The sequence below is a fragment of the Monodon monoceros genome, unplaced genomic scaffold (genome assembly GCF_005190385.1).
Source record: "Monodon monoceros isolate NGI ecotype Baffin Bay Population unplaced genomic scaffold, NGI_Narwhal_1 Super_Scaffold_7, whole genome shotgun sequence".
NCBI lineage: Eukaryota > Metazoa > Chordata > Mammalia > Artiodactyla > Monodontidae > Monodon > Monodon monoceros.
In genome coordinates, this window is record NW_021703784.1 from 97,536,415 (window position 1) to 97,557,680 (window position 21,266).

The window sequence follows — 21,266 nt, forward strand, 5'->3', positions numbered from 1 at the left end:
ATTAAATTATAGGACGCCTGGTTGGAAAACTGGTTGGTATAGGGATTAAAAACCCCATACATATGGTGTCAGAAGTGTTGTGAGTAAAGAACAGTTTTCCTTTCCCCTCCAAACCTGCTCCACTCACAATCTCCCCCCATCAGTACAGAGCAACACCATCCTTGTTACTCAGGCCAAAACTCTTGGCCCTTTATTCCCTTCTCACGCCTCATCTTCAATCCATCACCAGAGCCCCTCAATACTAACATCTGCAGAATCTGACTACCCTTCACCTCCTCTATCAGCACCCTGCCCCCAGCAACCATCAACTGCTATCTGGAGCATCACCAGAGCCTCCTAACTGATCTCACTGCCTCTACTCTTGGTCCCCTACGACCTTTCCCAGGATGCGCAATGAGCTTTTCGAAATATAACTACAGTCATGTCACTCATTCGCTCGAACCCTCTAGAGGTCTCCATCACCCTCAGAGTAAAACCCAAAGTCCTTACACACTCAGCCTATCAGGTTCCGCAAGTGCTGGCCCTCCGCTGCCTCTCCGACTCATCTCCCGGCACCCAGCAGCGCCCACCCGTGCAGAGTGCAGGCAGGCTGGCCCCAGACTCCTGGCACTTGTCTTCTCCCAGACCGAGGCATGGCTTGCTCCCTCCCTTCCTTTAGGAACCTGCCCGAATGCCACTGTATAAACAAGACCCTCCTGAACACGTGACAAAACAGCGCCACCTCCCATGCTTGCTCTGGTACTCCTTCAGCTTTCTGTCCCGTTTTTATTTCTCACCATGTATTTCTCATCGTCCTGGGTACACATATGTATTCTATTTGCTCACTGGCCCCAGAAGGCTAGCTCTTTGTCCATTTCATCTACTGCTACATCCCAACTACCAAAACAGTGCCTGGTATACCGCAAGTGTTCAGTTAATTTTTCTTGAATGAATGTCGATTTAAAGTATTTAAATAATGTCTCTCTACTCTTGATCTTCTCAGAACCTTTAATATGATAAGATGTACCGTGAAGCCTCTAAGAAGAGGATACAGGATACAGCAGTTCCCAAATGTATTTGACCATGAAACTCATTTTTTTTTGCGAGGGAGGAGGTGGGGTCATGCCAGAAGCGAAGTGGCATATTTCACAGGCCTAGTATTTCAGGGATGTACTCAGGATAATGCGGTTTGGCTCATTTTGTTCCACACAGATGAAATATTCTCACAACACAAGACATTCTAAGCGCAGGGACCACAGCTCTTACCCCTTTCTCAATTCCCGCAGCACTCAGGATGATGTGACTGGGCTCCACGTACCCAAATCTGCTGCCGGTCCAACCCCAGCTCCCCATATTCCCAACCCCATCCTCCATACTCACTACTTTGTTATCCTTAAAATCGTGATACACGTGCAGCTTCAGGAAATACAAGGGAAACATGTTCTGTGGACAATGGTGTGAGGCCTAAGGCATGACACCAGTGGGAGGAGCCTCACCGTGCTGTTGATGCTGGCTAACAACTTCCCGTTAAATTCCACCATAGAGTACACAGCCCCTTTCACCTCCTTTTCAGCCACAGTCTGTAGTTTTCCTAGGGGAAAAAAGATACTCTTAAGTCTCCTTTATGAGCCCATACTTTAACTAATCAAAAGAATCCCATGCTTCCCCTCTGGCTCTAATTCCTGCCCCCAAAACCACTCATCTGATAGCAGGAAATACAGAGTCAGTACACACTGGGGTTAACCACCACTGGAAGTGTGAACCCCAAATGTGCAGTGATTCTACACAGCATTCAGGATGTGTCTCCTACCCTGAGGCTCCAGATCTCTCTCTCAAGATGGAGACCAAATTCCATCTCGGCCATCTATTCTGAGATTTCGGGGCTGACAGCTAGTCTTTAGAACCATCTTGAGTAGGGGAGATGGGAAAAGATGTAGAAATGAACTCAAAGTGCTGACGCTGGGAAGAGGACCTTAAAGGCTGAGCAGCCAAGTGGGAAACACACCTAGGATTCCTACTAGGATTCCTAACTCTCGTTCTGGTCGGCAGGCTCTCTTATTCATAGTTCACCTCTCCCCGTTTTTCCTTCCTTTCAAAGAGTGAAAAAGGAAGAAACACGTGCTAGATTTTATTTGTGCCTCTGCTCACATACTCCAAAACTCATTCAGATCATCAAGAGCTTAAGAGAAACATCATGAGTCTCACATCACAGCAATTAACCCAAGTTCTTCTGCATAACTGAGACTGAAACCTAAAAGAGTCTGCTTACTTTCCCAGTTCCAAATCTCTCAAAAGCCGGAGACTGTGTCCGCTTACCATCTGAATACTGAAAGACCACAATACGACCCTGCTTGGGCTCTGCCTCTTCAGGGTACACCATGGCCGTGCCCACGATGAAGTATGTGTTGGGGTCTTTGCCCAACCTGCAGGAGACCAGGCTGAGGGCATACTCGTTCTGCAGGAACTGGTGGGCGTGGAGCACTAGAAGGGAGAAGAGACGCGACTGGCTGACAACCCCCACGCAAGCACGCTTCTGTACTTGTGAGGCCCACAGCTCAGCTCGAAGTAGATCTGCCTCCTGCTATTCCTGTCTCCTCACCAACCTATTCTGACCTGAGGAGGCCCAGCACTCAGGACTCACAGCCAACTCAGAGGCCCCACCCCTTTCTGCTCCTCCTAGGATGGTCTGCCAGTGTCCATCAAATTCTGGAATACAGCAGAACCCAGAAAAGCCTAGCTTAGGGAGGACGTAGGTACAAAATGACAAAAAGAGCTCATCTGCACCTTCAAAGGTGTGCTGGTCAATGATAAGGAGGTTATGCACCTCCACCTCTTCTCCAAAGGAGGTCTCGTGAGGGGCTGTGCTGCTGGAGAACAGCTTGCTGGAGCTGACGCTGCTGGACAGGGCCTGGGAACAGAGAGAACACACATCACCCCTCTCAAAAGCAGAACGGGTGCTGGGAACAACAGTGTGAGCATCAGGCAGGATCAGGGAACAGTGGCTGAGTCTGAACGAGGAAACCTTAAGGCTGGCCGCTTGCATGGAGCCTAAAGAGCAGAGGGCTTCAAAGAGGACTCAGGGACCAAGGCTAAGGATCCAAATTCCATATGGTATTGACACAGCAATCCAAAACACCGCCAGAATCTAAGGGCATTAAAGAGCACTAAAACAGTGATGCTACGACAATCAAGAAAGCTAACGAGAAACTCAGGCGGCCTAGTAAAGTGACAGGCTTCCACCTCTCTCAATGGGAGGAGCAGGAGAGCACTGCAAATAAAAAGAAAAATGTAAAGACCTTCTACTTTGGATTAAGGGAAGAAGCCATACCACAGATGTCTGCGAGCAAGGAAGGCAGAGAATACGTGGAATAAAACGATCAGCTAACATCTCCATTGGGTCTGTGATGTGCGGCTCCATATTGTCCCACTATTATCATTTTGCAGATGAGAAAACTGAAGTTGCCCAAGGTCACGCAGCTAGCAATATAAACTTTGGAGTCAGTTCTGTCAGACTCCAAATCCCATGCTCTTACCTATTATACTGCACTGTTACCCATATCCTACACAAAGCACCCAAACTGATGTTAAGAGAAAAGGAATTATTCATCAGGCAAGGCTACCAAGTAGCAAAATCACTGACAGCCACGCTTACTCAAAGTTCTTCTCAAGCCTCTAATGAGGGGGCCAAATCCAGCTCACTGCCTGTTTTTATAGTTTTATTGGGGATTTCCCTGGTGGTGCAGTGGTTAAGACTCCGTGCTCCCAATGCAGGGGGCCTGGGTTTGATCCCTGGTCAGGGAACTAGATCCTACACGCATGCCTCAACTAAGGAGCCCGCAAGCCGCAACCAAAGGAGCCCTCAAACCGCAACTAAGGAGCCTGCCTGCCATAACTAAGACCCAGGGTAACCAAATAAATAATTTTTTTTTTTTTTTAAATAAAGTTTTGGGACTTCCCTCGTGACACAGTGGTTAAGGATCTGCCTGACAATGCAGGGGACACGGGTTTGATCCCTGGTCCGGGAAGATCCCACATGCCGCGGAACAACTAAGCCCGTGCACCACAACTACTGAGCCTGTGCTCTAGAGCCTATGCTCCGCAACAAGAGAAGCCACCGCAATGAGAAGCCCGTGCACTGCAACGAAGAGTAGCCCCCGTTCACCTCAGCTAAAGAAACCCCGCGCACAGCAGTGAAGACCCAATGCAGCCAAAAATAAATTTATTTAAAATTTTTCTTAAATAAATAAATAAATAATAAAGTTTTATTGGAACCCAGCTATGCCCACCTGTTGTCTATGGCTGCCTTTGTAATGGCAGACAGGCTTGAGTAGTTGTGACTGAGATCATATGACCTGCAAAGCCAGAACTATTTACTAGCTGCGCCTTTACAGAACAGTTTGCCCTGCTCTCACACCATCTTTCTTTGTCCACTGCCCTCACCTGGGTGCTGGCGCTGGGCCTCAGAGCAGTTGTGCCCCCACTCGTGTCCTGGACTTCAATACGGCTGGAGAGGACCCCGAAGCACTGGGACACCTCCTGGTAGCAAATCTTCCTGTAGAACAAGTACAGAGCAACAGGGCCCCCTCAGGAGAAGTCTGAGGCACTCCACACCAACCCCCAGGGCACCCCTGCCCCTGCAGCTCCCCTACCCTACCCTCACCTGGGAGATTCATAGAGGGGAACCGTACGAATGTGCAGCTTCTGTATCTCGTCAATGGTGCCAATGGTGAGGGTGCTGTTGTTGGCCAGTGCCAGGCTGGAAAGAAGGTTCTGGGTTTAGACTGAGTAGACCCAAGGAAGGAAAGGATTCTATGAGGCAACTCCACAAGGGGAAGGAAAACAAGGCAGAATTACACTAGCTTACCCCAGGGCAGTGGTTCTCAACTGACTCTATGCTAAATCACACCTGGGAAACATGCCTGGTCCCGCCCCTGAGATTTTCCTATTTAATTGGTCTGGTTGGGCCTAGGCTGAGATTTTTAACAACTAACTATTTAATACTAAAGCATTTGAATGCAGAACAGTGATGCTCAAACTATCAAACCATGCTGGCATCAGAATCAGCTGGGAGGCCTGTTAAACTAGACTGCTGGGTCCAACCCTGGAGTTTCTGATTCAGTGGATCCGTGGGTGAGGCCTGAGAATTTACATTCCTAATGCGTTCCCAGGTAGTGCTGTGGCTGCTATGAGGAGCCACACTTTGAGAATCGCTGCTCCAGGGGAATACATAAAGATCTCTGCATCAGGGGTTCCGAAACTTGACTAATCATTTGAATCGCCTACGAGGTTTTCTAAAAATATAGATTCAGATCTAGGGCTCAACCCTAGATCTACCAAATCAAACTCTAAGAAGGATTCAAAAACAATTCTGTACATTTAAAAAGGCTTCCAAGGTGTTTCTACTGCATAGCCGAGATTTGCAAACCTATGCTCTATACTCCCCTCTCAGCTGATCACGGACTTTGTCATTAGGAAAAGGCTGGAGGGGAGGGTCTGAGGAAAACAACACGATGTCCTCACTCCTGGCTCTCGCTGAGAAAAGAAAAAGAGGCTCACCTGTCAGGGTAGCCATCTGAGTTGAGGGGACACATGTAGTTCACCTCCTTGAGGTTGACGTTGGAGAAGACCAATTTGTGGTTGCTGCTGTAGATGACAGTGGGGCGGTCAGAGCAAGCAAAGACGTTGGTGGTAGAAAGAGAACGGAAAGTCCTCAATACGGTGGGCTGGGTGCCCAGAGTCACCTTCTTACGGTCGCTCAACAGGCCTACAGAAAGAACGGTATCCAGAGAAAAAAGGAAAGAAACGAAACAGGACACACAGCTGGATTGTGAAGCTTCAAAAGCAGCACCCTGAGGCTAAGAACTCTGCCAGCTCCAATACTCCAGATTTTCCGAAGAGCCCCTGACTCGAGGTGCTAGTCTCACCTGTCTCGATGTTGAGCCCAAAGTAGAAAAGCGCCCCATCTCCCAAGGCACAAAGGAGGTAGTGGCTACTCTCAAAGGTGGTCATCAGGATAGAACGAGGAATGATCTCTGTGGGAAAGAGGTACATTAAGTTCCTGTTCCAAATTCTGATTCTGATCCCAACCCAGGTCCTTAAAAGAAACACACCTCCACCCAGCATCTCTTTGTGCAGTAGCTCAAAAGAGGGCAGCTTCGCGATTCGGGCTGAGATGTCTGTCCAGAGACCAATAGCACAAAGAGGGGACATTCCACTGCTGTCCCCTAAAGGGGTGATGTCCAAGCAGGCCACTTCGTGTTCCATCTCTGTGTGGCTGAACAAGGAAGAATATGTCAGAGGAAGGAATCCAAGGATCAAAGAAGTCCCAGAGAACAGGGAGGGCAAAAAGAGCAGACAGATAAACACACACCTGATCTGTCGGAGCTCCTGAGGATGGATCTGCAGGTAGTAGAGGGCCCTTCCCACGGCTACTACTACCTGGCTGCTATTGCAGGAGGCCACACTGATATTCTTGCCCTGAGGCTCCTTCCACTCACTGACGAGAGCTTTAGGGTCTTGAGAGACCAACCTCACAGATGCTGAAGTGATCTAGAGAAAGAAGAGCAATGTCTCCAAGCCCCCGCAGGGATCTAAACAGGGGTGAGAAGGTGGTAAATGCTGCCCTGGTGGAACCCTAAGAATAAGCTCCTCTGCCACATAGATATATTTTTCCAAAGTTCTGCAATGATTAATTACATGAAGATGTCATTTTTAGCTGAAGCCCTGAAGAAGACTGGCTTCAAGCAGCTTACAGCTTCCATACCTACAGGCAGAAAAGGAGAAGGCCTGTTTCACTCTGAGTAAGGCTTGGGTAACACAACCTATGGAAAAGTACCGATGGAGTAAATAAGACCTGCAACTACAAGTCTAGCTGTTTTTCTCAACCCAAAAATCAGGTCTCTAAAATATCCAAGTTCTGGGAATTCCCCGACGGCCCAGTGGTTAGGGCTCCGCGCTTTCACTGCCGAGGGCGCAGGTTCAATCCCTGGTCAGGGAACTAAGGTCCTGCAAGCCACGTGGCACAGCCAAAAAATAAATAAATAAGATAAATAAAATATCCAAAATATACAAGTTCTTTACTATGTATGAATACATTTTATACATTTATTTCATTATTGAAATAAAACAAAAAGCAGGTTGATAACACTATTATGTATCAATACACCTTACTTATCAAAATTGAGTTTCTACTTAAAGAGGAAAGCCCTTTAGAATTATAAACACTATGGGGGATGCAGAAACACTACAAGCTGTTATTCATACTAATGAACTACAATGGGATTACATAATACTTCAAAGGGTTATTAGTCTTTCCATTTGGTAAAGAAGCCCATCATTGTAGAGAACAAACGTATGGACACCAAGGGGGGAAAGTGGCGGGGGGTGGGTGGTGGTGGGATGAATTGGGAGATCTGGATTGACATATATACAACAATATGTATAAAATAGATAACTAATAAGAACCTGCTGTATAAAAAAATTTATTTAAATTAAAAAAAATTTATTTAAATAAAAAAAATTTATTTAAATTAAAAAAAATTTTTTTTAAATTCAAAAAAATTTATTTTGAATAAAATTCAAAAAAAAAACACATCACTATAAAGTTAAAAACAAGCCTCAAAAAAAAAAAGTATATGAGAAGGCACATTTAGAGGGTTAGAAAGAAAGTTAGAAAAGAGGGAAGTGGACAGCTCAGGAAGGACACATCTCAAGAAAGAGGCACCAGCTACTGGAATGTGTGCCCAATTTAGTAGGAGGGGTCATATCAGGCAGCCTGCAGTGAAGACAGGAGAAGGAAGACAGCCAGTGTAGACAGACTTTTTTGATTCCAGAATCTAGATGAAGACGGAGATAGGGCAATAGCTGGAGGGAAGTTCTGGGGTCTAGAAGGTATTTTTTTAAGGCCAGCAAGGTTTACGTGTAATTCAAAGCTAGAGGAGCCAAAGGGGGAGGGGTGATTGTCTTCAAGCCCCAGTGCAGGGTCTAGAGGACCAAGGACAGGGTGTGATGCCGAGCTGAGGCTGCAGGATCACAGCTCTGAGAAAGGAAAGGCTCCAGTTTGGGAGAGATCAGAAAGCAGGACTCTGGTTTCATACACAGAAAATGTGGTCCTTTTGATGGCTGAACAAAGGTGTTTCAGAAGCTTCAATGGGGAAGACTAAAGATTTTAATAAAAAACCTAATATTGCCCTTGAAAAAATAGAGAAGAAATCCATCATTAGTAATAATTGGGCTGGTATAAAATAGGAAATCAGCTTTTGAAGGGTCTGGTCTAGTGTAAATTACAAAACCAGGGCAGCAGCATAATTCTGAAAATCAAAAAAAAAAAAACAGGAAAGCCCTTTAACAAGAGATATGTGAGCTGGGGCCAGTATTCAGGCCACCAGTTAGAAAACACTGACAAAGCGATGAGTCAGTAACTGGGCACTTCCCACATTTGTTCAACAAACAGAAGCTTCCCTCTGGTTTTTACCAAACCCACCACTGCCTGTTGCCTAAAAGGAAGACCAAGAGGATAAAAAGACAGAGACAGTTCAATAGTCCTCAGGCCCTCAAGTGCTATACCTGCCACAGGCAAATCACTGACTCTGCTCAGTGTGGAGAACGGCTCAAAAGGTGAGGAGGGTGTGCAAAAAACCAAGAGCATCACGGTCACTCCAAACTTAAAAAGACTGCCCGGCATTGAGAGGTGTGAAGAAATCAGGCTCTCACAGCTAACGAAAGTGCCAAAAGGCTATATGCCCCCCATATCACAGAAAGATTTAAGATAAGGATCTGAACAGAGTTAGAACTCTGGTTATAATAATTAGCACCCTGAAAGTGCTGCCAAAAGTCATATATGGATGGTAGCCTATGACTAGTTTTTTTTCTTCTTTGTGCTTTTCAGTATTCTCCAAATAAGTATATACTACTATTATAACACGGGGGGAAAATGTGTCTCAGAAGACAGGATATAATTAGTGAGAAAACAATATCCCCCTGCCCACCCTCAAAAAAATATATATGTAATGATCCCATCCATAAAAGAAAATGTGAATAAACACAATATACAGTCATCCCTCAGTATCTACAGGGGGACTGGTTCCAGAATCCCCCAGCTGATAGCAAAATCCGCAGACGCTCAATCAAGTCCCTTATATAAAATGGAACAATAATGGCTTATAAACTACTCACATCCTTAAGTGTATTTTAAATCATCTCTAGATTATAATACCTAATATAATGTAAATGCTATGTAAATAATTGTAAATACAGTGTAAATGATACGTAAATAGCTGCTGGTGCACAGCAAATTCAAGTTTTGCTTTTTGAACTTTCTGAAGTTTTTCTCCCCATTTTTTTTTTTCAGCCATGCCACTTGGCTTGCAGGATCTTAGTTCCCTAACCAGGGATGGAAGTGAAAAATGCCAAGTCCTAACCACTGGACCACCAGGGAATTCCCATCCCAAATATTTCTGATCCAAACCCACAGATACAAAGGGCCGACCATATATACATTTGCAAAGAAAAATTAAAGCTAAAAGGAACAACTCCAAAGTTAAGGGTTAATTAAGCTGCTCTCAGTAGTGGGTGATTAGGTAATTTCAGTTTTTTCCCTAGCCTTTTTACATTACTTTTAGAGCCATAAAAACTGACTTCCAAAAATCCGGTAGTGCTCTGTACTGCACTCTAGGTCAAATTCAAGTGTAAACGAGGCCCGCCCTTTTCTCCGTTACTACCTGGATGAGTTGTTGATGAGCCACATTGCCACAGAAGAAAGTCTGCTGATCGTCCACAAAACCCATCAGTTCAGTTTCTTCCACCTCCTCTCCGTTTAACATGAGAACTCTGCAGCAGAATGGAAGGCCAGGGTCAGCCAGACCAGCTGCCCCACCTTGCAACCTTCACATGAGCACCTGGAGCTGGCACCAGACTCATCTTACCTCGTTTGGCCCACAAAAGAGAGCACCAAAGTGTCATCAGTCTCCCGATTAGGATCAGACCGCAGGGGCCATAAGCCTGGAACAAAGATCAAAGATTAAGAGGCACAGCACAGACCAACACTCCGCTCCCACAATCTAAGGAAGGAGCAGCCTAACCCCACAGGAAGAGCAAGAAATTTGGTGTCAGTCCTGAGATAAAATACCCACTCTGTTCCTCCCTAGCTTTAAGACTCTGAAGAAGTTAGATATTTTTAAAGCTGTTTGAGCCTGATATTTTTCAGTTTTTCATTTGATTTTGGATGGGATAATTCATCTCCATGACTCAAAGTCAAAATTTGTTTTTTATTTTTTAATTTTTTTTTAATTTATTTTATTTTTGGCTGTGTTGGGTCTTCGTTGCTGCACATGGGCTTTCTCTAGTTGTGTCGAGCCGGGGCTACTCTTAGTTGCGGTGCACGGACTTCTCACTGCGGTGGCTTCTCTTGTTGCAGAGCTTGGGCTCTAGGCGCAGGGGCTTCAGTAGTTGTGGCACATGGGCTCAGTAGTTGTGGCTCGCGGGCTCTAGAGTGCAGGCTCAGTAGCTGTGGTACATGGGTTTGGTTGCTCCACAGCATGTGGGATCTTCCCAGACCAGGGCTCGAACCTGTGTCCCCTGTATTAGGCAGGCAGATTCTTAACCACTGAACCACCAGGGAAGTCCCAAATTTTATTTTTTAAATATTTAACACAGAAGTCTCACCCCTATACCTCTCCTTCCAACCTAGCCCCCAAATAAGTAAACAATAATAGTTTATCCTTCCAATTCTTTTTAATTTAGGAAAATAGGTAAACACTGTGTTGCAAGCCAATATATACAATAGCCTATCACAAACTGTCTGCACCTTGTTTTTTCATCTAATATATGCCTGGGCCTTTATCATAACAGAATAGTTTCTTGTTTTTGACACCTGCACAGTATTTAACTGTATGGATGTAACAGTTTATTAGTTAGTTCCCACTGATGGACCCTTTTTCAGTATATTGCCACAATATACAACACCACAATGAGTAATCTTGTACTTATGTCACTTTATACATATAAAGGTCTATGGGCTAGATGCCCAGAATTGGGCTTGCGGGGCAAATCACTAGATGCAGTTGTAGTTTCCGTAGACATTTTCAGTGAGCACGCTCATTTTCTCACAGCCTCACCAACACAATGTGTTGTCAAACTTCGACTTTGGCATCTGGTAAAGTATAGTATCGCTATTTTGTTTTGATTTGCACTTCTCTTATTGTAAGTTAGGCTTGTTACCTGTCCATCCATGTACTTTGCTAATTTGGGGGCAGGAAATTTCGTGGTCTTTCTAGAAATTTTTTATGAATTAAGAGAGATTAGGCCTTTGCCTGTAAGATGAACTACAAACGTTTTTATCCAATTTGCCATTTCTTCTAACTTAGCTTACAGTGTTCTGTTTTTGCCATGCAGAAGTGTTTTATTTTTATGCTGATAGTTTATTAATCTTTCTTTTTGGCTTCTGTACTTTTGAGTCATTGTTTGACTATCCTCACTCCAAAATTAGAAAAGAATTCACCACCTTTTTCTTTTAGTTTTTGTATGGCTTCACATTTTTACATTAAGTCTTTGATCCATTTAGATTCTAGCAAGGTATACACTGAGCAGTATGGATCCAAACTTATCTTTTCCCAAATGACTCCAGTTATCCCAACACCATTTATTCAAAAGAATTATCTTTACCTCACTGACCTGAGATACCATCACTATTGTACACCAAAGTCCCACATACAGTTGTGTCTATTTCAGGACATTTGAGTCTGCCCATGGGACTCTTGCCTATTCGTGCACCAAAACCAAACTTTTAATTTCTAAGGTTTAATAGTACGTTTTTATATCTGGTAACTAGGCCCGTCTCATTGCTCTTTAAGTTTTCCTAGCTTTTCTTTCTTTTTTTTTTTTTTTTTGCGGTACGCAGGCCTCTCACTGTCGTGGCCTCTCCCGTTACTCCGGACGCACAGGCTCAGCGGCCATGGCTCACGGGCCCAGCCGCTCCGCGGCATGTGGGATCTTCCCGGACCGAGGCACGAACCCATGTCCCCTGCATCAGCAGGCGGACTCTCAACCACTGTGCCACCAGGAAAGCCCTTCCTAGCTTTTCTTGCTGCTTCTGTTTCCCATTTGGACTTTGACTTGCCCAGGCCAAAGAAAAAAAACCTATTGATACTTTTATTGAAATACATTAAATATAAAAATCAGAGAGAAAAAGCTTTATAATGTTAACTTATAAGACCTTGGCATGTCTTTTTCATTTGATCAATCTATCCTTTTAATCCTTTAAGAGTATCTTAAAGTTTTCCTTACATAGATTTTGCACAATTCTTGTTAAACTTATTCCTTGGTATTTTATCTTTTTATTCCTATTGTAAATTGTCTCTTTCCCTCTACTATACCTTCTAATTGTGTTTTTACATGAAAACTACTGATTTCAGAACATTAATTTTATATCCTACCTTAATGAATTCTTATTGCCTGTTAGCTTTTCAGTTGTTTCTCTTGAGTTTTGTAGTTTTATGATCTCTTCCTAATTCATAAACCTCTATTTTTTTATTAATATGTTCTCATCCTCTTACTTTTTTATATTCTGAATTACTTTTTTTTAAGATGTGCCTCCTATATACTACTGTGAATTAATTTTTGCCTTATGATCCAATCTGATCATCTTTTTCTTATAACAGGTGAGTTTAGCCCATTTGTTTACTGGTACCAGATATCTGATATATGAGTTACTCATACAGATGTTTGATATCAGTTCTGTTATATTATTTTAGGTTATGTTTACTGTTTGTATATTATAGAAGTCTTTCACTATGTAGTCTTTCTTTGATCTTTTTGATTATTATAGTTCTCTTGCAATTTACTAAGATCTGTACTTTTGTTCTAGAAGTTACCTTTACATGTACATCTTTCTATGAAATTCTCAGTCTCCTCTCTCTTTACGGATTCTATCAGTTCCCTTATATAAACAACATTAAATTTCACTTGTAATCTTTCTTCCACCATTCCTCTACTCCATTATCCAAGTTTTTTTTTTTTTTTTTTTTTGCGGTATGTGGGCCTCTCACTGTTGTGGCCTCTCCCGTTGCGGAGCACAGGGTCCGGACGCGCAGGCTGAGTGGCCATGGCTCACGGGCCCAGCAGCTCCGCGGCATGTGGGATCCTCCCGGACCGGGGCACGAACCCGTGTCCCCTGCATCAGCAGGCGGACTCTCAACCACTGCACCACCAGGGAAGCCCCATTATCCAATTTTGGTCAATATTCTCTTTAAGTTTACTTTGGAACTTTTCAATATATTTAAGCTTCTACCGCTTATTTGGCATTATGAATTTTTTTACTCTTCATTTGATCTGCTCCCCCCCATAAGTGTCTTCATGACATGTAATGAGGCCAAAGTCACTCAAGTAAGATCTGCATCCTATGTCCACCAAAAGGATACCTTTGATGCCTGGCAAGTCAATGCTGGCATGCTCGTGGATTCCAATTCCATTCCGGATGATCCGCAAAGAGCCTTCCTTGAAAGCCCCAGAGCAAGTGACCAGCTGCAAGTAGAGAAAAGGTTTCTAAATAACCCGCTCCAGACTGGGGCAACTAGACTGATGCTCAGAAAGTAAACAAGCTATACCTAAAACCAAGGACCCTTTGTTGTGGAGCTAGGTTTGAGGATGCAGACTTAGCAGAGGTTGATCTCCAAAGTCTCTCAAATTTATCAAGCAGACACGATATCCTAGTCCAAGAAGCAAAAGGTTCCTACCACTATTCCTAGCAAGCTTGTTTCCACCCTGGGAACCTAGTTTACTGGAAAGAGCACAGGATCTGAAGGCAGACACACCTGCCATTTAGTAGTTATGTAACCTTGGACAAGTTGCTTAATCCTTCTCTGCCTTAAGTTTCCTCACTTCTGAAATGGCCAAGAATCCCTATCTAACACAGTGCTTGTGTGATTATAGATAATGTATGTAAACTGCCTGGCAGACCAAGATAGGCACTCAATAAATGGTAGTTATCCTCACATCATTGGAAATTAGTGAGTGAGGCTCTTAAAAGTTATCTGCAGTGCACACTCCCCATTCTAGCTAAGCAGACCCAGGAGGACACCGTTTGAGTGGGCATACCAACTACCCCTTTCCAGGATGACCCCCTTACCTGTCCCTGCCCCTGCCTCTCCAGGTCCACCACACACATGTCCACAATGGGTCCTAAATTGGTAAAGGTTTCCATGGCCACTACATAGGAGCCTTGTTCATTGCTGTCAACATTGAGCTGAAAAAGAAAGAACAATGCTAGTCCTAGAATGCTCCAGACCCACCCTAAAGAGAGAGTTATCATCCAAAAGAAACTCAACCCTACTAGATCTTCTCATGCTCTAAGAAGATCTTATGCTCTTACGGATGCTTCTTATGCTCTACTGGATGCTTCTAGAAGGGAACTGCTAAGGAACATGGTTATCCTACAGGTGACCCACTAACCAGCCAGGGATTTCTAATCTGGCATCCCATGGATGGATTTCAGAGGAACAGCTGGAAATTAATGTAAAATGTTTGCATGCATTCATCTGCAGAGAAGGTTCAAATTCTCATATTCTAGAGGAGATCAAATACATTAGACTATGACCTATTTGAAGGCAGAAGCTAGTTCTTGTTCATCACTGTACCCACAGTACCTAGCACCTTGCCTGGCACATTTGTTGAATGAACATTTAGGACAAAGAGCTAGTCAGGGTAGGATGCTAAATCAACCAAGTAGAAAGGTGGATAGCAGGCATATGGATGAACTGAAGAAGCTCTGAGAGGTACTAAACACAGAAAGAACTTAATGAAGAAGCAGTGAAGACTGCAAAAAAGAAGGCAGAAAGAAGAAAATGTCTTCTCACCTTCACAAGCTGGGAGTCACCAAGGCGAGACCCGACAAACACAACACCGTTATCAAGGTATGTCAAGCACTCAGCAATAGAGGTCTAAAAGAAAATCAAGGGCATGAAAGACACGAGAATGGACTTCACGTGGGGTCCAGACACCATCCTACCCACCTCTCAGACATGTGCTGAGAAAAATCACACCTGCAGTCATGATTCCCAAAACAATTCTCCATTTCAAATCCCCAGGTCACACTCAACAATCATTCCTAAATCTCTGAAGTTTGTGACTCTTCATTTATCACATCCCTATAGTCAGAAAAATCAATGATTTCTCTTGCAGGTGCCTGCTCCAAATGATCATTTTAATCCCAACAGCTCCAGTCTCCTCAAAATAGCTAGAGACCTCTAAAATTTGCTGCATTGTTCTTAACAATATTTTTGTAGAACATCCTCCCATAACTGAGTATCAGCCTTAGATTAACCTTTAATTCTACAGTGTATCCTTTTTGTTTCTCTTTTTTTTTTAATACTTGAGGTAGTACCCCACTGCCTGTGAGATTCTCTAGAATCTACTCATTCAAAGACCAACTTCCACAGCAGGACTGAGCATTTGTTGTTGGGTGTTAAGTAATATAATTCCCAGGTGCACTTTGGGACCACACATCTGGGGTCACTAGGCACCTAGGAGAAATGTAGAAGAGTAGGGACAGGGCCTACCTCCCCAAGGAGTTCCACTCGGAGATCCTTGAGGGTAACGGTGCCATCCATCTGTTCCTCCTTCTCCAAAAGCAGCATGAAGAGCCGTCCTTCCATGTCTCCCAGCAGATAGCGGGAGCCATTGGGGTCCACGCGATTGTGACACACAATTGTGCTTTGCTGCCAAGAGGGAGGACACAGTCATTAGAGATAAAGCATCCTCCACAACCAGAGAATAAACCCTAGCAGACCATTCCCTTTACCAAACCCAGCCACTTCATGAGCAAGGAATCCACTCAGCTCACATTACATGTGTGATCAAAAATGAGAACGTTTTATTTATTTTTTTTTTTTTTGAGGATGTTTTATTTTGAAGACAATGTTCTGAGGAGCTCAACATACTTTAAATGTTTACTCACATATTATTTTACTGGAAAACAAATACATAAAAGAGGAGGCAGCTGTAAGTATTGACTGGACTATGGATGCTACCACAGATTTTGTTATTTATCCATCCTCAAAAGAAAAAATAAAATTAAGCTTTTAAGCCTTCATTTCTATGACTTGAAATTTGAAGGTGAAATTTTTTGTGACCAATTTTTTAAGTCTATATATAGTATTCACTATATTATTTTACCTGATTTGAGCTCTAAAAACATTAACATTCATTAGAATTCCTGAAATTTTTCCTTTCTTCAAATTGCCCCAGTGAATGGAAAGGATAAACCAAATTTTGATTATTTCTCTCCCTTAGTTAGCAAGCAAGCTCTTTGAAAGCAACACCAAGCCAATCTCTTTGTATTCCCAATGACCAACACAACATCTTATATACATAGTGAATAACGTGGCATACCTCTGAATCCCCTTCTGACAAATGGTGGGGAAAAGAAGGCGGGGAACAAACAGGAAGAAGAAAAAGGGAAAAGAATGCTGCTCACCTTAATGATGGGAGGGGCAATCGCCAGATATTTGTCACCGTTGTGATAGGTGATTGATTCCTGTCCAATGATGATGGCGCCTCCAAAAGGCTCTGGGACTGCAGGAGAAAGAGTAGCATTAAAATGCTCAGCATTTGGGACCTGCCAAACCCTGAGGCAGCAAGGGCACTGATCCAGTTATCTCTGAGGCAAACTTGAAGATAATCATTTTTTAGACATCAAAGTCCATGGAATATGATAAGCTTTTTCTGAGATTACTGTCTTAGAAATTGTAGGCTGCCTACTCTGTACTCCTGGTCGTACTTTTATTGCCACTCTTTCGGAGTTTCTGAGATTTTTTTCCTTGTTCCTTAGCTTCATTTCCCCCATTATCAGGGCTACCATATAGAAGAGCCAATTTGCACTTAAGAGTTTTAAAACTTCTCTACTAGGTGAAACACACAACAGTGCTGGGGGAAGAATATAGGATAAAGAGCAAAGATGCCTGGATTCCAGCCTAGGCTTTGTCAGTGAGGCACAGGCATGGGCAAGTCCCTCGGCCTTGTTTCCTCATCTATGAAATAAAGGAGCCAGATAAAATAAGCTCTATTGGTCCCCTTCAGTTTTTTTTAATTTTTGCCCAACAATAAAATAATGAGACTAACTTCCATATGCCACTCTGCAAATCAATCTCATTGTTTTAGTTAACCCCACCACCCCAAATAAAGGAAAGTTATACTTTTGGGGGAAGGGTAAAAAACAAGACAATCCCAAAGACAAAAATGCAAAAAACAAAGGGAAGCACATTTACAGATAGGAGACATAAGGGAGGGCTGAACAATGCATGTGCTCAACAGCACTGGAGTGCTGAGATGAAGGGCAGAGAAGGTGAGGAAGGAGCAATAGGGAACTGGCCCAGAAGTGGGGCAGAAGCCAATTTCCTAAATCCCCCAACAAACCTGCAATCACCATGGAAGCTTCAGCTTCTACGTTTTCCTGTTTCCAAGGGCCCTTATTGAACTCCTTCTCTCGGAGAGACACCTCATAGGTTTTTACGTGCCGCCCCTGAGGGTCCTAGGTGAGGAAAGGTAGAACCGTTAGTCCCTACGAAGGGTGCCCTGGGCTGGAGAGGGGCCCTGAAAGGAACAGCATCCGACACTCCTGTCACGCCAGCCTTCCCAACATTATCCATCAGCATGCTAACGGCCACCAGCTGAGCTTCTAATAGTCTGGGCAGACTGTGACTGAGGCTAACTGTTTCTAACAACTGAACCAACAAAGAGATATTGAAAAATTAGAAAAATGAACTTGTCACGCTGTACTAACCACTACAGAGATGTAACGTACATATGTGTACATTTGTGAATGTATGTGTACACGTATAAGATATATATATATATATATATATATATATATATATATTCTCTGGTCCTTATCTTCAAGGAACTTATAAAATATCTAAAGAGGAAAAACACATTGAGAAGTGAAACACATCTAACAAAATTTTTTAAATTTGTTTGTTACAAATGAGAACCTACTGTATAGCACAAGGAACTCTACTCAATGCTCTGTGGTGACATAAATGGGAAGGAAATCCAAAAAAGAGAGGATATATGTATACGTATAGCTGATTCACTGTGCCATACAGTAGAAACTAACACAACATTGTAAAGCAACTATACTCCAACAAAAATTTTTTTTTAATAAAATAAAAATCAATTGCAGTCTAAAACAAAGCTCCGTTTGATACAATTCTCAGATGCATTCTGATAGGGTGACGGTAAAGAACAGAGCATGCTGCTCCTCTAAAGTTAGTCGAAACCTCCAATCCTGACATTGTCAACACCATCTTCCCCTCCTTTTTTTGAATCATGACTCACTTCAGACCTGGAGCTATCAAAGACACCTTTAAGAGACTAAAAGAGCCGGCATGGGGCCAAGCTGGCCTCATCAAAGGCCAGACCAAGCTCTAAGAAGTTATGGAAGGAATCCGACAGTGTGTTCAGGGAAGGGCCCACATCTTCATCATTGTTACAGCTCCTGAAGCACTCTGCATGACTACCTTTCACATGGATTTTCCTTTTTTTTTAAAATTTTGGCCATACCACGTGGCTTGACGGATCTCAGTTCCCCTACCAGGGATTGAACCCGGGCCACAGCAGTGAAAGCACTGAATCCTAACCACTAGACCACCAAGGAGCTCCCTCACGTGGTATTTTTCAAATTGACCTTTGGGCACAAAACAGGAGAAAAAATCATTTTTAGTTGATGAAAAGATTTTCCCATCAATGATTAAGGGTAAGACTCAACTTCACCATAAATTCAAGCTGGGGTTTGGATTTGGGCCTCTGAGACACACATATGGAAATGAAGCTCATTCACAACCCACAGCCCTGAGGCTGCACAGAGTCAGCCTTGAATAACCAACATCAATGTTTTAATGACCTGATATTTACAAAACTGAAGAAGTGAGAGAGATTCCAAGTTATTATTTCAGACCTGATATTTAATGTATTGTAAATAAGATTAAACAAAATCTCCTAAGCTGGTTTCAACCTATTCAAATGAACTTTATATCAACCAGCCTCAAAACTACAGCACTTACTGTGACACTAAGAAATATACAAAAATACATCAGTATTTCCAATACTTAACACAGTGTTTAAGAAGTGTTTACATGCCCACACACAGTACTTAGACTTGGACTAAGCTTTCTTCCATCATTTATTCAACCACATGCTAGTGAAATAACCTCATACTGTATGGCCCTTTGTTAAAAGGCTGAGATATTACCAAGATACAAGCATATTAGTCTGGTGCTCTGCCACCCTGCCCCCACCCCACACCCCCTCAACAGATCTAGCCCAGAGAACAGCTGCCCAGTATCAGCTCTACAGAAGTTTTAGGCACAGACTAAAATAGAAGTCAAGAGCCAGCGGTCACCAGAAAGTGAGTGCTGATCAAAATGCACCTCTTCTTGGAAGACACATAAAGCATCCCCAAGACATTTTCTCATTGCTTGTAAGGGAATTTCCAGATCATTTCTTTAGAGCTAAGTTTTAATAATCCCCTAGCATGCCAGTAAGAGACAAAGTATAAACTGGGTCACCCTATAAAATCTCCAAGGCCCACAACCAGAGTGTAATCTCAGGATTAAAGCCTGCTACAGGCCCCAGACTGCTTCCTGCCTCCACGATAAGTACTTCTTCTCTCAAGGTGCAACCAAAACCTGATACATATTAATTATATCATTCAAAACATTTCAGGACAAATACATTAAACACTTCTACCTGCCCTACCATGACGTCCAGACATTGTGACTGGCAAAAATGGACTCCCACTGTGCCAAACCATACAGCTTCTCCCTCTCTCCTCCTGCTCCAGTACCTGGTAGACAAAGCAGATGGTAGGTGCTTGGCAACCATATAGGAACTTGACATCAATAACATGCAACTCCTCCAGGCGGATGTTAAAGGCCTTGAGCTCTTTATTGTCCCGGTCTAGTGGAATAACCTTGAAAAGGCCATCATAGAGTCGCAGGCCAATCATTCGGCACTCAGGGTCAATGATGCCAATAATGCCCGTCTCTGAGGGGCGGCCAATTCGGTCCTGAGAAATAAAACTGGGGTTAGGAAAGAACCTCAAACACCTAGAGTAACAGAAAACGCTGGGCACCACCTTCCCAGGATGATTTTAAGAGTGGCAGTAAAACTAGTGGCGTCTTCTTGACATGTCAGGACGCCCAAATGTCAGTGTACGCCTTTTTGCAAAACACTGAATCTCAGTGAATTATGACCTTCTCCCTTGGACTCTGAGTAAACTACAGAAGTCCTTAGTGTTTTCTCCTTGTTTCTCTGATCACACAGAGAGAGAGCTGCCCCAGCAGTACAATTTTCTTCACCAAATCATGACAACCCTACCTGGAAAACTCTCATCAGCCTGAAGCAGCCACCTCACCTGGACATTGCCATGAGCTCGCGTTATGATGTCAATGCTCTCGCCACTCTGCTTATACTCCAAGATGCAGGCATTGTACTTAGCTGTCAGGATAAACAGTAGGTCCTTGCTCTCCCCCTGGAAACCAACATCATACTATCAAAAGAGGTTTCTTTTGAAAACAGGAATACTTGTCTAGCCTTTAATCATCCTTTAAGCATATTAAATTCTTCAAGAATTGTCTTTTCTCTCTGAAAAAACCCACGGTAAGTATGTAACACACATTAGTTACGCACACACCCTAAGGGTGTGTACAGAAAGGCCAGAACTGAAGCTGGTAAACATCTAGTCCACTTTCATGATTCTTCATCTCTGCTCTACATATAATGTATCCATCTAGTTCCACGTCAGCTAATCTCAATTACCCCATTCAAATTCTGAAAGATGAATGTAACGCCTCCTCTAAATCCCCTCCAAGTACTTGGACAAAGACAAAAGAATGTGAACAAAGGAAGCTGAAGTGCATCTATAAAGTCTCTCTTACTTATTAACACAGACCCCAACAAAGTGAGTATTTTGTTCAAAGGGTTATAATTTAAATTTTGAACCCACTGCTTCCCCATCAGATTCACTTACAGGTAGAAATGGTCGAATTATAATAACAATAATAATTTGGTGATGTGTTAACAGTGAATGCTTGTTATGTGCTACGTCCTGTTATTAAATCACTTAATCCTGACAATAACCCAGAGGACTGGATACTGTTATCCCCATTTTGCAGATGGGGAAACAAGGCTCTGAAAGGTTAGATGATAACCAAAATTAGATTTAATAAGGAATAAAGCCAGTACTGCCCTAACTCTAGAGCCTACTCTCTGAATCACTATGATGACCCACAGGATGG

The 21,266-nt window shown here is 43.2% G+C and overlaps 1 protein-coding gene across 1 annotated transcript in view; it reads right to left on the bottom strand.

Annotated features, from left to right (window-relative positions):
• DDB1 (damage specific DNA binding protein 1) overlaps nt 1–21,266 on the bottom strand; it is a 31,544-nt gene that overhangs the window by 8,363 nt on the left and 1,915 nt on the right. The window contains exons 3-21 of the mRNA XM_029207909.1: nt 20,384–20,500; nt 19,814–20,035; nt 17,386–17,500; nt 16,448–16,545; nt 15,531–15,689; nt 14,829–14,912; nt 14,102–14,218; nt 13,395–13,497; nt 9,903–9,978; nt 9,699–9,807; nt 6,350–6,528; nt 6,090–6,253; nt 5,904–6,011; nt 5,536–5,743; nt 4,640–4,735; nt 4,420–4,531; nt 2,764–2,887; nt 2,296–2,460; nt 1,476–1,570 (exon numbers count right to left, since the gene is read on the bottom strand). Coding sequence (XP_029063742.1) covers nt 1,476–1,570; nt 2,296–2,460; nt 2,764–2,887; nt 4,420–4,531; nt 4,640–4,735; nt 5,536–5,743; nt 5,904–6,011; nt 6,090–6,253; nt 6,350–6,528; nt 9,699–9,807; nt 9,903–9,978; nt 13,395–13,497; nt 14,102–14,218; nt 14,829–14,912; nt 15,531–15,689; nt 16,448–16,545; nt 17,386–17,500; nt 19,814–20,035; nt 20,384–20,500 — 2,451 coding nt within the window. The remainder of the gene's footprint in view (nt 1–1,475; nt 1,571–2,295; nt 2,461–2,763; nt 2,888–4,419; nt 4,532–4,639; nt 4,736–5,535; nt 5,744–5,903; nt 6,012–6,089; nt 6,254–6,349; nt 6,529–9,698; nt 9,808–9,902; nt 9,979–13,394; nt 13,498–14,101; nt 14,219–14,828; nt 14,913–15,530; nt 15,690–16,447; nt 16,546–17,385; nt 17,501–19,813; nt 20,036–20,383; nt 20,501–21,266) is intronic.